This window comes from Setaria italica, chromosome IX, assembly GCF_000263155.2.
Source record: "Setaria italica strain Yugu1 chromosome IX, Setaria_italica_v2.0, whole genome shotgun sequence".
In the NCBI taxonomy this organism is placed as follows: Eukaryota; Viridiplantae; Streptophyta; class Magnoliopsida; order Poales; family Poaceae; genus Setaria; species Setaria italica.
In genome coordinates this window covers 12760636-12778138 of record NC_028458.1, presented here as the reverse complement: position 1 = coordinate 12778138, position 17503 = coordinate 12760636, and the positions used below count along the sequence as shown (strand labels likewise).

The 17503-nt window shown below is 42.4% G+C and overlaps 2 protein-coding genes and 1 pseudogene across 2 annotated transcripts; 1 reads left to right on the top strand and 2 right to left on the bottom strand.

The window, feature by feature from the left end:
- The first annotated feature begins 1314 nt into the window (after positions 1 to 1314).
- On the top strand, positions 1315 to 4672 carry LOC101768913 (annotated as a pseudogene).
- On the bottom strand, positions 4654 to 8508 carry LOC101769327 (purple acid phosphatase 18). Its single transcript, XM_004982485.4, has 5 exons — positions 8123 to 8508; positions 5939 to 6607; positions 5429 to 5617; positions 5222 to 5310; positions 4654 to 5129 (listed from the first exon to the last, which is right to left on the bottom strand). The coding sequence occupies exons 1-5, from the start codon at positions 8372 to 8374 to the stop codon at positions 4910 to 4912; spliced, it is 1419 nt and encodes a 472-aa protein (XP_004982542.1). The 5' UTR covers positions 8375 to 8508; the 3' UTR covers positions 4654 to 4909.
- Positions 8509 to 9487: 979 nt separating this feature from the next.
- LOC101773937 lies at positions 9488 to 15709 on the bottom strand. The gene is made up of 8 exons (XM_004986354.2): positions 15631 to 15709; positions 13919 to 13976; positions 13749 to 13813; positions 13335 to 13627; positions 12801 to 13001; positions 10046 to 12692; positions 9869 to 9951; positions 9488 to 9780 (listed from the first exon to the last, which is right to left on the bottom strand). Exons 4-7 carry the CDS (start codon positions 13511 to 13513, stop codon positions 9889 to 9891), a joined length of 3090 nt encoding a protein of 1029 aa, XP_004986411.2. The 5' UTR covers positions 13514 to 13627; positions 13749 to 13813; positions 13919 to 13976; positions 15631 to 15709; the 3' UTR covers positions 9488 to 9780; positions 9869 to 9888.
- Between the last annotated feature and the right edge of the window lie 1794 nt (positions 15710 to 17503).

Here is a 17503-nt window from a genome sequence, read left to right as displayed (position 1 = left end):
AATTGTCAAACTTGTGCATGTACGGTTATGTACACGCCACCAAGCGTATTTTACAATGTTAATGTAACATAAGTCACAAGCAGTAATTTTAAGAAGATGGAGGGAAGAAATGTAAATTTGTTGAACATGGACTTCAGATGGATCAACACCGAGAGATATCGGGGCACTAAAAAGAATTCGGTGACATGTATCAACATGCATTGCACGATAATTGCTGGAACATTGTATCCCTATAGCTTCCTGGAAAAAACATTTTCTTAACTCAGTTATAGTTTCACGTGGAGTATCAAGGAATGAAATGTCAGGACAGAGTATGCTGGCTAATCATTCCAACTTCCAATCAAGTTAAAGCCTAACGTAGTCGGTCAAATGTTACAAGAAAAAGTCGGCAGCGATAATTATTTTGATACGGATGGAGCATTTATTTGCGCCAATGCAGTTTTGTAAATTGTGATAAGCATGCGTTCAAACCATTCTTAGAAAGCAAATATGGATACAAGTATGTACATTGTGATTGTACTTGCATCATTTTTCTCAACATTTATGAGCACAGACTTTCATATTATGGTTGATATTGGGTCAACAGTCACGTTTCATGGCGCGCGACGTCGCATGAATTTCGCGGCTGTTCCCCTGCAGTAGTACGTTATCAATTTTGTAAGAAAAACTTCTATTATATTGGAAATCAACTCGTGGTCCAGGAAAACCTTGTACTTTTACATTCGGCTCTCTAGATTATGAAATACGAAGAAGTGAAAATTATGGTAGATCCGTTACTGTGCATTGCATAGAAACGGGGCTGAGCCTAGTTCAAGAAAAAACATATTATATTATACGCATAGTTTTTTATTTACGAATCAGACCCTACCTATTTTTTAAAATATAAAAAAAAGCGCGTGTTTTTATATATTGTACGCATAGCTCGATTAGGAACCAATCCAGCTGGATCAGATCCTAAACTCATTATTATGAATGGTCGTATTTTTTTAAATTTATTTAAAAAAATAATAGCACTATTTTTAACGGTACATTACATGGCCGTTGAGTCCACGTCGAGACGTCTGTGACGACTTTGTTAATTTGAAAAGCTGTCTGCCTAATTTCTCAAATGTGCTCATATATAGGTAGTGTGTGCGTTTATTGTGACAGGTGTATGCTTGGTTAGTATCTACGTTTGCAGTTATGTTTAGAAAAAAAAATGTTATCTAACAACGTTACGATATTTTACTACGTCATAAATATACAAAATAAAATTTACTTCCAAAATGCATAAATAGACCGTAAGCGTCACCATTCTTTTCTGAACGAGAAGATCAGGAGAAGAACCAGAGCTCCATTCGGTTGGAGCAGGGAAAGAAAGAGGCAGGCAACAACTATGGCGGGTACGGCGTCCCTGCTGGCCGCGGGCTACGGCTCCGACGGCGTGTACCGTTCGCCGCGCCCGGCGGCGCCCATCCCCTCCGACCCGGCGCTCTCACTCTCCGACCTAGCTCGTCCTCCGCCGCACCTCCGCACCCGCGCTAGTGGACGCCGCGACGGGCCGCGCGCTCACCTTCGAGGCCCTCCGCTCCGCGGTGCTAGCCACGGCCGCCGCGCTGTCCTCCCGCGCGCGCGTCCACCGCGGCAACGTCGTGCTCCTCCTCGCGCCCAACTGCGTGCTCTACCCGGTCTGCTTCCTCGCCGTCACCGCGATCGGAGCCGTCGCCACCACGGCCAACCCGCTCTACACCCCACGGGAGATCGCCAAGCAGATCGCCGACGCCCGTGTCAAGCTCATCATCACCGTGTCCGACATCCTGCCCAAGATCGCCGACCTCCGTCTCCCCACCATCCTCCTGGACGGCGATGGCGCCGCCGTGCCTTCAGACCACGCCAACAACGTCACCCTCTACTCGGACCTCGTCGCCGGCGTCCAGGAGACGGAGTACCGCCGCCCTCCGACGCTGCAGAGCGACACGGCAGCGCTGTTCTACTCGTCCGGCACGACGGGGGAGAGCAAGGGCGTCGTGCTCACCCACGGCAACTTCATCGCTGCGGCGACGGGGGCGACGTCGGACCAGGACGAGCTCGGGGAAGGGCGCAACGTGTTCCTCTGCTTCCTGCCTATGTTCCACATCTACTGCATGTCCGTCGTCACGCTCGCGCAGCTGCAGCGCGGCAAAACCTTCGTCGTGATGGCCCGGTTCGACGTGGACGCCGTGCTCGCCGCCGTGGAGCGCCACCGCGTCACGTACCTCTTCTACGCGCCGCCGGTCATGATCGCACTCGCCAAGCACGGGAGGGCCGGCAGGTACGACCTCAGCTCGCTCAGGTGCATCGCCTCCGGCGCCGCGCCGCTCGGCAAGGACGTCATGGAAGCCGTGGCCGACAAATGCCCCCAAGCCGAGATTATCCAGGTAACTGAGCATTTTTGAGATTCTGTAGTTCCACCAGAGCTGTTCTTTCTTCCCATTTTGGAATTTGGATCAAGAAAAAGTTTGAATAGTGTGCTCACCTGTAAATAGTAAAGATAAGATTCCTTTGTCTGCTGGCAAAGCTAGTTTATTTACAAATTACAACGAAAATTTTATTGCAATGCCATTTTCATGACATTGCTCCTCTTGCAGGGTTATGGTATGACAGAAACTTGCGGGATGATATCGCTGGAATACCCACACAAGGGACGTGCCCGTCAGTTTGGTTCAACTGGAACACTTGTCACTGGAGTTGAAGCAAAGATTGATTGTCGATGCAAAGACAATGATGCATCTGTCTCCGAATCAATTAGGAGAAATCTGTGTCCGTGGACCAAGCATAATGCGAGGTAAATTCAAATTGTGGTGCGTTGCTTTCAATCGTTCTCTATACATTCTATGATCAGGAGGGGGAGCTTTATTCACTTCTTTTTTTGAGAGAGAGAGAGAGGGAGCTTTATTCACTAAAGATATCAATTTCTCGATCAATGTAACTGTGTTGGGCCATGTATGTGTAATAGGCCCAGCCCATTAAAATGTAATAGGAAGGCAACAGAGTGAGATGTTCTAGAGTTTTCCCAAAAGCCTTCAAGCTGCAGCAATTGTTAGTACCTTTTTTTTTTGTTTCTGGAATTGCAACTGTTCATTGATAAAGCAATCAATGGCTAGTGACTGACATAATAAAAAAGGGCAGACAGCTAGCATGTATATCAAGACACTCCACCTACAAACTTCCCTGTCATAAGCTACATCGTTGTTCACTGACAATGCAACGGGCCAAAAATCCCCATCAAAATTTCTCCTTACTTATTTGGGTATATATTATTTGTAAGATATTTCAACAATGTGCAAGCTACTGAAATTACAACCAAGCAAGGGTGGTTGCATACTGGTGACCTTGGATACTTTGATGAAAGAGGCCAGCTTTATGTTGTCGATAGACTTAAAGAGCTGATTAAGTACAAGGTTTCCAGGTAAAGAATTTCAGTTTTTTCCCCCTTAAAAACACTTTTCAGTACAAATAAAGAGGGTAGTATTTTGTAAATTTTAAGTGAAACAGAATGCCTGTAGGCTCAATCTTTCAGTAGGACCATGAACGAAATATCAAAAAGGGCAAACTCGTGCATAGGAAGCTCAAGACAAGTTGAATAAGATTACAAAAGGATCGCAATAATACACAAACAACTTGACAAGCTCCTCATTGTTTATAATAAGAAGTTTGACTGTGTGAGACCTCGTACAGTGAAACTTCTTATTTACTTTTTGTATCATCTTGTCTTAGTTTTATATCTTTCTTTATTTACTGGCAGATTGCTCCTGCTGAGCTTGAAGGATTGCTTCTGTCTCATGCACAAATTCTCGATGCCGTTGTCATCCCGTAAGCTGAAGAACTTAGATTCTAGTGTTTAGATTCTAGTGTTTATAGTTTCTTCTATATAAACAACCTTCAATTATGTGGTTTTCTTGTCTCTTATTTTGGAAGTCTACTTCTTTCAAAGGTATCCTGATCCTGAAGCAGGGAAAGTTCCCATTGCCTATGTTGTACGATCACCTAACAGTTCACTCTCTGAAGTTGATGTCCAGAAATTTATTGAAAAGCAGGTGAGGTTGGCTAGAAGCCTAGGATTAACTGTGACCAGCAACTATTTTAACTCTCATAAAAAGACTGTAGTATCTCTCAGTAGAATGAAGCATTTGTAATTCCTGAATGGATAACGTTCTGTACCTTCATCCGTCAATTGAATGTTATGTACTCGCACATCTACTGAAATATGACCCTTCTAATATCGTAATGACTTTTTCATGAATAACATTTCAGGTCACGTACTACAAGAGACTGAGGAAAGTTACTTTTGTGGACAGTGTACCAAAATCTGCTTCAGGAAAAATTTTGAGGAGAGCGCTAATCGCCCAAGTCGGATCGTCCAAGCTGTAGCAAATTGATCTTCTCAATTTCAGAACACCTCTTGCCTCTAGGTTCTGCTAGATGATTGAACACAAGGTTTACGTATCAAGTCACTGTAAGGAACCACAAATTAGTACAGATATGGCAGACACTAGGTACAGAACAGATGGTGTACGCCATATAGTGGTATTCAAAAAGCAATCGAGCCATCCTATCAACCCCATGCCTATTTTTGTATCTCCTAATAACAAACAAATACATCTGGAAGCAATTAGCGAGTTCATACATCAGATATGTCTCCAAACCATAATTCCATGTTGTTAAGTGTGTCTCGTTTTCCTCAAAACATATATCAGATATGTTACTTGCTACAACATCACATTACACAACAAAAGTACTCAAAGCAACAATCACCCTTGATCAACCAGTCTACAATATACAATATACAGCACAACTCTTCAGTTCTTTTTTTCGGTGTTAGTTTATCAAGTTGTGCACATATATACAGTACATGGCAGGCACTTCTAGACATGCGGTGCAGGAGTAGTTCTCAAGGAGACATTAGAATCTTCCTCAACTCATGGCTGCCTTCCTGGATGCACCCTGAACCAGACAGCGAGTATATCCACACTTCATCCGTTCTTACTGGTTCTTCATCATCGTTCCTGTGCCAAGTCCAGTGGGCATGGGTGGAGTTCACAATCTTTAGTTCACCATGCCCAAAGCTTGCTTCCCTGAAGACTGACCAAGTTGGCTTCGGATTGCGATACCTGAACACACCAAGAAGCAATTAAGCATACCCCAGGTGATTCTTAAGTGAGTAGAACCCTAAGGAACATGTATAATGAAGGCGAAGTGGTACCTGTGGGCCAAGCCTTCACGGTTTCCACCATCCCCGATAGTTATGTGAACAGCACCACAAGGGTCAAGTCTGCCATTGTATACTCGCTCCTGCATTAAGAGTGAAATAGCATCATATGGAATTTTCATTCAGATCAACTAAATGATTACAGGCCCAAATTTGAACAATCTTGCAGACTGCAGTTCAGGGATACATGAGGAGTCATACCGCGCGTTCGTAAGCATGCACATGACCTGCTACTACCATATCCACATGAGCAGCATAGAGCAAAGGTTCCATCGCGGCCATCATACTGTCACCTTCACCCTGATGAGCCCAATTGCTATTATACCATGGGGCATGCAACAATACAATGAGCCATGGCGTCCTCTTCCTATCGACCTTGGCAAGATCAGCCTGAAAAGCAGAGAAGTCAATATACAAAAATCTTGGGTATTGTCAGCAAGAATGCTGAGTAGGGATTTTGAAGTTCAAGACATCCTCTTCAAGATACAAACGAAATATCAATTGAGCACAAATAACCTCTAACTAATAATTAAAATTAAAGATAAGTGGTATCTAAAATTAAAGATGAGTGGTATCTAAAATTAAAGATGACTGGTGCACTATGTATGACTTGGAATCATTAGTCTATCCTTACTCTTTCTAGCAAATGAAATGTTAACGGAACCTTCAGTCCTATAAGTGGAGAAGGGATTTCATAATGAAGTTTCGTACCTTGAGCCAAGCATACTGATCTGAGGTCTCATCATAATCTGTGTAGGAACCTAGCATTATAATGTGTGCCCCTGCAACCTCAAAAGAGTAGTACAAATTTGATGTAGATCCACTCTCTTCATAAGGCATTTTCCATCGCGCATTATATGACTGAAATCCTGACTCAAGAAATGGAATGTGCTCCTTCTCATGGTTGCCTTCTGTCACCATCCAAGGCCGTGTGCTAGCAAGTGGCTCCACCAATGTACCAAAGGAATCCCACAAATGTTGCATAAAATCAGCATAAGAGAGATCACCAGGGAGCAAAAGCATGTCATGCTCACACTGCTTAATGTGATTCAGCGTTGATGTTGTCCAACTAGTCTGCCCAAGATCACCAACAACAGCTAATGACAACGGAAATTGGGAGGGAGGGGTCTTAAATTGGAATTCTCGGCCTTGCCCTCCACATCGATAGTAATAAATAGTGTTGTCTTCAAGAGGTCCAATAACAACATGATGAATTTTTCCTGAACTATACAATAAGTACCTGTAGGATGTGCTATCTCCTTGAGATGTCATTGTGTATGTGCCTTTTTTGGTTCCATAGTCAACCACAGAGGGGACAGAGTTATCATTGGTAATCCATGTTATTCTCATGCGCTTTTCTCCAGCTAGGGATATGTGCACCTGTAAAACATGTGATTACATCATTTGAGTTGTTCATGATCATTTCTACGAGCAGATAGTATTGAGAATAAAAGGAAGAGCAGAAACAGGATTACAGACTAGTACTCATGAAATGCACAGGGGTATTCTGCAACGAATTTAGCTTTAGGGATCACATAGATTAATGCAGTCGAACACTTCCTGAAATCTCAAATTAATGACACTTGTTTAACATGGGGAATCTTATGGTAAGCTTCTAAGAAACGATAAAGAAGATAGGCTATCAATCAAGAAAATGGGAAAGAATCCAGAAAGAAGGCCTAAGCCATCCATATGGCACATCAACAGATTACCCATGAACAATAATAATCCAAGTCTAATTGTTTTTATATACCAAATAAAGAAATTTGTTATCAACAGACCTCATGAAATTTACACTACCTCAGCTTCATAATATAAGGCCAAATTACACTTGTATTGTAGCACAGGTTACGAAATGGTGACATTTATTTCACAAGTCTACTCGTATCATATATTCATATGTGCAGCTAAAAGCCCAAAACTCCTATAAATACAGGAATATTGATGAAATGCACCCTTGCATTTAATAGAGGTCTAATGAAATGGACATAGATACCAATCAAACTCAACTGACCATGCCATGTTACAAATCTTTTATAAGATAAAAAAAATAATTCATGTTTCAAATTAAAGAATAATGCTAAAAGATCTGAGCTTGGCATTATAATTATACTCCACAAATTAAAGGTATCATGCAGCATGGAATGAAAATAATATTTGGGCACCAAGCCATCAAAACTAGCAGAGAGCCCTTATCAGGGATAATGGATGCCTAGCGGAGTATGAACATACAAAAGAAGGTAACAATGCAGAATCAGGGTATATTTTAAAAGGATGGTCATAACTGTGTGCCAAGTGGAAACATGTTACTAAGGTCTATTGAGTAATCAATAAGGAATTGCCCTAGCATGCAATGGTATAGAATTTCCGTATTACCATAATGGAAAGCAGAACATTTAAATAGACTTCCTTGCAGTTTATTTAGGCTATACTAGAAGTCTGGAACTGACATGTTGTCCTGTCCACTGTCTAGCAAATAAGTTCTTGGCCATACTAGAATTGACAAGTAGCAATAATGATCTAATTGAGAAACACAGCATCGCACTGTGATATATCTATGCGGGTGGGACCTCACTAACCGAAGAGACCTAGACTTGGGGGGAGTAAATATTAAGAGGATTAGATGAACGGGAGCTTAGAGCTACTTCTGAATACGGAAACCGAGATAGAATAACTCAACATACAGTAAATCAGCTGGACACGAATTTGACTTAATTGCAGCTAATCAGGGGGGAAAGTGTCAATTGGTGGCCACAAACAGAACTAAATCGACTACTCCGACTCCGATCCAATCGAAGCTATCCAGATCAAACTAACCAAGAAACTCCCTAATCGCTCGGTCGCCGACTAATCAAGAAAGCGCCCCCTTTCTTGGCCCTAATCAAGAAATGTCACCTGCTGCGGGTCGGTGGCGGAGGCGGAGGCCTTCTTCTCGCTCCAGGGGAAGATGCTCAGGAGGGACTTGCGGTGGAACCGCGCCGGCGGCGGCCGGACGTAGTCCTCCCCCACCACGTGAGCCCCGGTCGCGGCGGCGGCGGCGGCGCAGGAGGATACGGCGAGCAGGAGGAGCAGGAGGGGGGGCGGCGCGGCCATGGGAGCGGGAAGGGGAGGGCTCTTCTTGCGGGCTCTAGCAGCTCGGGTCCCCATCGTCCTCTGCTCCTCGGCTCTGTCTGGGGCGCAGCGCAGTATGCTTGTACGGCGGGCTACCTCCTTCAGTTTGACGTCATTTCTGGTAGAGCAAGAACACAGTGTGGGAAAGTTTCAGAAGAGCTCTGGCCTCCGGGTCAACGCACTGGTTTTTCGGGAATGTTTCGTTGCATCCAGTGTGAACAGATCATATTTCAGAGAAAGATTAGATCTTGGTTATAGTACGATGGAAGTGCCAAAACTTTGGGGAAAAGAGATGGAATTGAGCCGGAGAGATCTTGGTTAAAGTAAGCGAGGCGGTGTTTGGGAACACCGTGCTAAACTTTAGCACCTGTCACATCGAATGTTTGGATACTAATTGGGAGTATTAAATATAGTTTAATTATAAAACTAATTGCACATATGGAGTCTAATTCGTGAGACGAATCTATTAAACCTAATTAGACCATGATTTGACAATGTGGTGCTACAGTGATCATTTGCTAATGATGGATTTATTAGCCTTAATAGATTCGTCTCGCGAATTAGACTCCATCCATCTGTGCAATTAGTTTTGTAATTAGCTCATGTTTAGTCCTTCTAATTAGCATCCGAATATCTGATGTGACCCTGCTAAAGTTTAGCACCTCGTATCCAAACACACCCTAAATAAACATTGAAACGGTTTTTGATTTAGGGTGTACAAGGACAATGTTGCTCGTTCCACGGATACGTATAATTGGATGGGCAACCCAATCGCGCTCATCATCATGCAAAGTCAGACAATGCAATTATCGCAGAATTTAGTAGCAGCAACCAAATCTCGCACTCAAAGATCGCTGCATACAGGATATTCTTACCGAGCCAACGCCAGCCCGGTGTTCACCAGAAACACCACACGAGCTTACCACAAGGACAGAGCATGCCAATGAAACCTACATTAGTAAATAGCACAGACAGATGACCAAGCAGAACCATGGAAAAGTAAATAGAAAAACAAGGTGCCCTCTAGAAGTTGCCGGACCGGACAGCCTCCACGAACACCAAGCATGCGTGGCAAGCAACATCGCTCAAAAAGCATCACGCACCACCAGAGTGCCCATGAAATTAGGTGAAACGCCCACCATCACATGTCGCGGCCACACCACACAGGTTTAGCACCCTTTCACAACCAGTGACCCTTCATGATTGCAGAGGCAAAATGGCATCACCAGCCGAAAGCCGGCTAAATAGATACTAATAATATATACATTCCTAACATCTTCTTAATAAGTTAACGATAGGCTACAGCCCCCAGGAACGAAGATGTGTTTAAATTCAACAGGTGGGCGGTTGTGAGAGTTTTAATAACTTAATTGTCTTTCCCTTCCATGGTTTCTTCGCAGCTGCCTCGCACGCTTCACATCCTCCTACTTGCACGGAGCTACCTGTAGAAACAATGAAATTCATCACCAGCATGTAATAACTCTACAATACGGAAAATGGTATCAGCAGATGGGGCCAGAAAATACTTACAGCATGTTTCGCTGGACCGCTCAGGAAATATCAGGCATAATTTTTTTAAGAACTTCTCTTCCCACGTACATATTTAGGTAGCCCTGCAAGATGTGCGGTATGTGTTACATTAACCAGTTCGCTATGGTAGAACCCAAGATTGCATAATGGTGAATAGGACGAGGATTGAAAGTCCACCTGAACAAGCTTCTCTATATTTTTAGCTTCATCGGACAAAATCCTTGAGATGGCCAGTTCTGTTGAGGGAGCATTCGAGGCCCAAGCGCCAGCCACTTTCTCCACAGCCTTCTTCACTACGATTTTGTGCACTTCCCGGGATAGCACCCCGTTGTCCCACAGAGGCTTTATGAAATTTTTTACGAACTCACACAGGGCACACTTGAATAGATCCATTGGTGCGCTACTTTCTTCAACTGCGCTTCGTTGTGGAGGCCCAGTATTTGATTCAGAGATCTCCAACTGTGTTGCCACTTCAGAGGTACCCTCCTTTTTGTAGACTTCTCTGATGATTTGATTCGCCTCAGCTTGCTTATGCTGCTCTTCCTTCACTTGCTCATGATGTTCTTCCTTTGCAATTGGTCCAGTTAACGAAGCTGAAAGACTCTTAGTAACATTCTGAGGTTTGAAACCATCTTGGCAAACCAGTTCCTCGGGTGCCGCAAAGTCCTCATTGCTGATCATACTAGGCGAGCAATTTAAGTCTGGTATCGAAGGACAAGGGATTCCATCACCTTGTTTAGCAGCACCAGAATGTATTGTGTTATAAGTACAATCCTCTGTGGTTATCCATCGATTTGATGTGCTCTCAACCCTAAGAGCTTGAGGTTCGGAGTCCTTTGTATCTTTCTCGTTCAACACATTTTCAAGGTCTGCCATCACTGAACATACTTGATTCTTTCTTAAAATGTTATGATCCATGGCTTCCTGTTGGTTGTCTCTACGATCATTTCCATCCAACCAATTTTTGAAATCTCTGCAGTAACTTTCACTGGCCCTATTGATGGGTTTCTTTTGGCACATGTTTGCAGTTCCTCTATCCAGTATTGAACCATGAAATGGAGTACTTCCACTCTCATGATTTGGAGTCTCCAGAGCATTTACCTTCAAATTTACATTCATCGAGCAACGAGCAACAGCCTCTTGGTCCAGCAATGTTGGGTCAGCACCAGTATATTGTTCAACCCATTTGGCACCATGGCCTTCTGCTTTCTTTTCACACTTTACACCTAGTTTCTGTTTATTTCTGTCAGCATTATTTGTCTCCTGTTGAGAAATATTCTGATGTGCACCATCATCACAATGACAAACAGCAGCTTGGTCCACTTTACTAGTGTCAGAACAACTATTCAACACCTTGGCATCTGGATGATCAGTCGATAATTGCTTCCTGTTAAGATGTTTCTCCTTTTCTTTCGGCTGCGAAAGTTCAAGAGGATTTGCTTCTGGTGGAAGCTTGAGACTACACTCCAGCCCTTTCTCAGCAGTTACATTTTGAGGGATTTTGTTGCATTTACTGTTACTATGGAATTTGAGGGGCCTCTCTATCTTTTTGTTAGCTCTTCCTTCACCACACTTTTGTAGTCCATCGGATGATGTTGCACTACTAAATCGATCAGAACACCCCAATGCAGTGTCATCTTCATTATCACTTTCTGAGGTAGCAAAAGCAGCAGGTCTTCCATTCATCACTCTTCTGCCAGTTGACACCTTGCTTCTTCGTCCAGTCTGTTGTTGATTAGCTTTTACAATTTTATCAGCCTTAGCAGCACTAGCCTTTCTTAATTGTCTTGCTCTCCATAGGATCAAACAATCTTGGCGAAGTGCCTCGGACTGAGCAAGATTATCTGATTCTTTCAGTTGCACATTCCTCTCTGTATGGGTGACTGGAAGATGCTGCAGTATACCTCTTTCAGTGCAGCCGTCGACATCAGACTGCTTGTCAGATTCTAGATCCATGTCCATACTTCCTTCACTCAGTTTTGGTGTGCTCGATGAAGCAATAGTTTTGCTGCACTTGGGACTTAACATGTTTGAGTTCTCATCACACTTTGTTGAGCCACTTGCAGCAGGAGCTGTAGCATTCTTCTTTGGATCATAATTCCCTTTTCCTCCATTTTGACCCACAAACTTAGTCATTTCAGCATTTACCTCCAGACTATCATTTATCCTCTTCTTGTCAGTCTCAACCTGTTGTTGCTGGTCCTTCTCCCTGGGCCAGCAGTGCCTTTTAGACTTGTCCTCGTAAGCCACATTCTTGCTAGCTTTCTTTCCACCCAAATGATCTGACTTCCTTTTCCGGCTATTGTTTCTCTCATATTTACTAGCGCAAGCACCATTGTAAGTGTTTTCATGGAAACCTTGTTTTATAAATTTCCTTTTTACCATCTTGCCATTATAAGCATTTCTGAAAGTTCGACAGCTATCCAAGCATTCATGAAAATCCTCATTGGGAGAAAGCTCAAGTTGCTCATGATGGTGGGAACGAAATTCATTAACTGGTCTCTTGGGATGAACTCTTGCTACTTCATCCCTTTGACACGATCGACCTTGTGATGATATAGGATCTTTCCAAGAGTTTCCCTTACGCTTACTGTGAAAATTGCACATGTAGGACCGATGCCTTGCTGCATCTATCTCAGAAAAATGGTCATACAGGAAGTCAACTTTAGTTGGCAGATATCTATCATCATGATTGTGTCTATTCTGACTGCTACTCCCCTGGTTAGTAGAAAAATTCTTCCTACAACTTCCTGCTCGACATATCTGTCTGTCAGCTCCTTTTGCACAATGATGAACATTACCAAAGGGCAGGCTTCTCTTGCACCTAGATTAGAAACAAACCATTTAACTGGCCAGGACTAAATAGTCGAAAACTTGTCATAAATGCATAACAACAAATATTTAACATCAGAAACTCAGAATGAGATATTACCGATACGATATGATGGGATCACGTCCAGGTGAAATGCTGCGCCTAGCTTGTTTTGATGTATTGCTGAGACAAGCATGATTTTGACCATGGCATCCACCATAAGAACAAGAAGATAGGTGGCATGGTCCACCTACTCCATTTCCACGGCCATGAGTCTCAGAGGAATGTCCATTACCATGTGATGCAGTATATTCCCCCAACCTGCATGCCAAAATACATAAGTTCTATAAAACTGAAATATTTGGTGAAAGTAATAATGAGCATCACAAACTTGAAAACGGATGCACGCCTCTTTATACCACATGTAGCACAGTCACAATATCTATTGTTCACGATTTCTCCTCGACTTCTATGCAAATCGTAAGAATCTTTAGGCGGATGTAAAAATTTCATTAGCAGTTACAGAACCCTCCACCCTGTTTCCACATCACATAATCCCATCAAGATGATAAATTTGAACCTATGAAACTAAAAAGCATAATAGTATATCATGGAATCTGAAACTTAATTGCATGTATTGATCAAGAGAATAACCTGCCAGGCATATGGCAGTGCAGGGTTGCATCATGATCAGGTTGCTCCCTTGCTGCCTGCTCACTTTGGTGACGGGTTAGGTTTTGCCAATCGTACTTCTCAGTGCATGAATAACCTCGTGCTGCTTGTCCCAGAGATTGTCCATGTATTGACGGCAATAATAACCTTTTTGAACTCATCTGTTATCTGGCAGCACTTGAATAAAGAGGACACTACAATGCCAACTCCAATGTCGCAGATGAAACTGGGATGCCGGTTTGAATCCTTTACTCATTGGGTGAGGCTTTCACAGGCTGAAAAACAGATGGAGCTCAAATTTAACTTACTGCCAGAACTTCCATGAAGATGTAAACCTTTAATTTACAATAAGAAATAGGAATGTCAAGACTCAACAACACACAAGAAGGCACCTACCAATCAAATATGAATGCCATCGTCAGGTGTTGGATCAGTCAAATTCCTGCCTTCTCTCTTGCTTCCTAGCAATAATTCCCATAGAGAATCATTGGATAATTGTTGCAATTGCAACATGTCCCTTGATAAGCAATTTAGCAGAAAAATTACAAATTTACACCAAGGATTACCTTTTGGTTCGTACTCCCTAAACCATCCTTCAAATATCAGCACTTGGTTGCTCCGCCCCTATACTTTCAGCATAGGAGAACAGTAATCAGTAGACTTGAATGGTTGGAAAGTCCATAAGAAATAGAACTGTATAATCTGGCATCTGGCTGCTAGAGAGTCCCTACATATCTTTTATAAGGCATACTATCGTTTGCCAAAGAGGTTAAGGAGCATGAGGAACCAAGAGAATGGTAGAGGAAAATAACCATAGTGTATGTGGTATTAATGTCTTAGCAAGAAGGCAGAGAATAGTTGTGTTGGCATTTACTCAAAATGTTGAACAGCGCACAGAGAGAGAGAGATTAGTGATGGAAAATGAACAGAAAAGATAGTTCAAAAGGCATGGAAACCTTACATTTTTTAAGCAAATGTCAAAAAACAGAAACTATATCTTACTTATATCTTGTGAAGGATGGAGTTTGATGTAAAAAATAAAAAAATTACATAAACACATGTGTCGCTTTCGTTACTGAGTATTCACTATTGCATTGACAAAAACAATATATTCTGCAATCATGCTTACTCCTTTAGTAATTAAAGAGTATGAATCTTATAATGGTAGACATTAAAGCCATATCTACTGCAAGCCTGCACCAGCTAACATGCTAACCCCCTTGGCCACGACATTAAATCAATACGATAAGATTTTAAAACTGTAATCAGTGTCATCAAAGTTTTAGGTCAACATTCAATCTTTGTTATTTTGAATAGAGAAAAGAATCAGAGACAAACCGTATAAAAACTACCAGACTAATAGAAAAATACTGTTTTTCCAATATTAGTACTTTATCATTAACCATCTTCATTTTTCTAACCAACCTACATGTAATAAATTTAGTTTTAACAGTTACTTTCAACCATGAGGCAGAGTCTCCATGTTGATGATTAGCTAACCAGAAGTCTGCTATTGTTTTACGTTATCAATCCAATCCCAATTATTCATAAAAGATCGCAATTCAATACTACCATCATTCCTGGATGATAAATTAACAGCTGCCCTGATGCAGTGTTGCCTATTGCATAGACAACACGGCATGATCTTGGATTAAAATTCTGTTAATATTTAAGCCCACGTGTTCCAATTGGTGAATATTTTATACATGTTGACCTCGTGGTGAAAGCATATTACTTTTAACATTTAAAGTTAAGAAAAACGTCCATGTATTTGCAGATAATAATAGCGCAAAATAGCCAAAAGCATCTCCTTCCAAATACAGAACTGTTGAAAAATATGTGACACTGTCAAATTGAGTACTCTGTGCTAAATTCGCCCAAGTCTAAACTTGGACTTGCCTTACGCATTCCACAACAAAAGAAAACGTAGCGTCAGTCAGGCCTGGCCCATGCATTTGGACATTTGGTCTCCCCAAGGTAGAAACAAGGGGGGCCCAAAATGGTTGGTTGAGCAACAAAAAAGGGCACACTTGGCAACCAGATAGTACTGCGGCCAGCATAACGCCGAATCTTTCAGTCTATATAGACTAAACATGAAATTTATGATTGATCCCAAACAGGAAAAATGCCCAATTTATGAGTAGAGGCACCAAGACCGGTAGGTAGAGAGCAACATAGATGCCAGTAGACTGAATCAATGCTGAGGCGGAGCAGAACTAGGAACAGTCCATACATGATTCGTGCTTCATGCATGGAGCCATAGAGAGAAGAGCAATACCTTGTCCCCGCAGCAGATGTGTATTTGGAATTCGCCTTGGCCTCAAGTCGTCAGCGTCAGAGTCACAACTCAATCTGAGATCTATAGAACATCACACAACGATCAGATAGGAGATGCGATTCACGTGACACTAATCATACATGAGGACGAAAACTCAAAGAAGCACATCGATGATGGAAATAACTACACATCAACAGAGGGGGGGGAAAAGGTAAAATGCAGGGGCTGCGATTTTACAAGAAAGGGAAAGGAAGCGCACAAAAAAAGAACTCAATTTCGACATGGAGAAGCACAATTAATGCAAAGAATTCTCGAACTTTTATTACACAAGAAATGCTACTGTTCTCAAGATTTTAAAGAAGATGCAAAGAAAAATAGTTGCAAAGAAGGGAAGCATTAGGTGCAAAGCCAAGATCCCCTCTTTGAGGTAATCCACACTCGGAAGTTAAACCCTAGCACCCAGAAAGCGCCTGCGGTTGCACCGGCGGGGGAAGGGAGGAGAACGCAGCGGAGCGGTCCAAGACGAAAAAACAGGACGATCGCGAGGGGAAGGCGTTACCGACGGCAATGCAGTATGGAAGGGAAGCTTCGGCGGCGGCGGCGGCGGCCGATGCGCGCGAGAGAAGTCCCCGGACGCGAGAGCGGCGGCGGAAGGGTGGGAGCGCAGTGAGAGGAGGGAAAAAAAGTGGAGCACGGGGCGGAGGCGGCGCGAGTCGTGCCCCCAACTTCCCCGGTTGTGCCTCTCCTTTCTCTCTCCACACGGTTTCTTCCTTCTTGCCACGGCTCCACATTTACCGCATTGAACCAGTTTAAGGCACCGCTTTTTTTGTTTAATTAAGGAAAATAATAATGTTCAGCTATTTACTTCTTCCTAATTTACATTAGGCAAACATTAAGAGCCTGCTTGTTAGATTCCAATATTTGCCCAACTAAATTCAAGGTGCTCCTACAAATTTTGCTTATTGTTTGGTTCATTACAAAAAAAAAATAGCACACCAATATTTATAGCTAGATAATGGCAAGTCACCACAAATTTCTTAAAGCTTAGTGGGAAAAAGCATTTTTTATCATATTTTGGCAGTAAATACCTAAATTTTCTACCCTAATTTTAGCATGCCTTGATTTTGGCAAACTCTAATTTTAGCATAGCATGATTTTGGTTGGGCAAAAGTTGAAAACGAGGAACCAAACAAGCCCTAATAGTTCGAAATAAAATGCCTGGTAGCCAAACATGTTGTCTTCCGGTTAGACTTATAGGTATGTGAGGTCACATATATTTTGAATATATTTTATTACTATAAAAAGCCTTCTTATTAGGAAAAACTACCCTATTGTTCCTCTCTTTTCCCATTCAACAAGGTCTTACGCATGTATGTATTATCAACATCAATTAACTAACTGTAAATATGGACTTGTTGGTAGATGTTGTCGTCCCTGAATGGGCTAAAACTGATAGTGCCAATGTCAAAGTTAAATGAGTACGAAGCTAAAGTTTGGCATTCGGGTTATTATTTGACGCCAACAAGAATTATATTGGTAAGTATAACAAAAACACTATCTATATATACACAGTTGATCTTATTGTCTAATGGAGCTTATCCTCTTGCTGTGTAAAGAATCTTATCTTATGGTTTTATTAGGAATTCACTCTAAGCTTAACTAAAGGGGTTCGTCCCACTCCAGAGGTAGAGGTGGCATCGAGAGGTGCGCGCGGGATCAGAAATTTCCACGAGATTACGGGAGGTTACGTAGGAAGCACTTTAGGAAATGCAAGAGGCGGTGGGACTTTGCATATTAGTTATACGTTTTCTGAACCAAATGATAAAGAGATACCACATGTTTTTTAAAGGGAAAATAGGGTGGAAATCGGAGT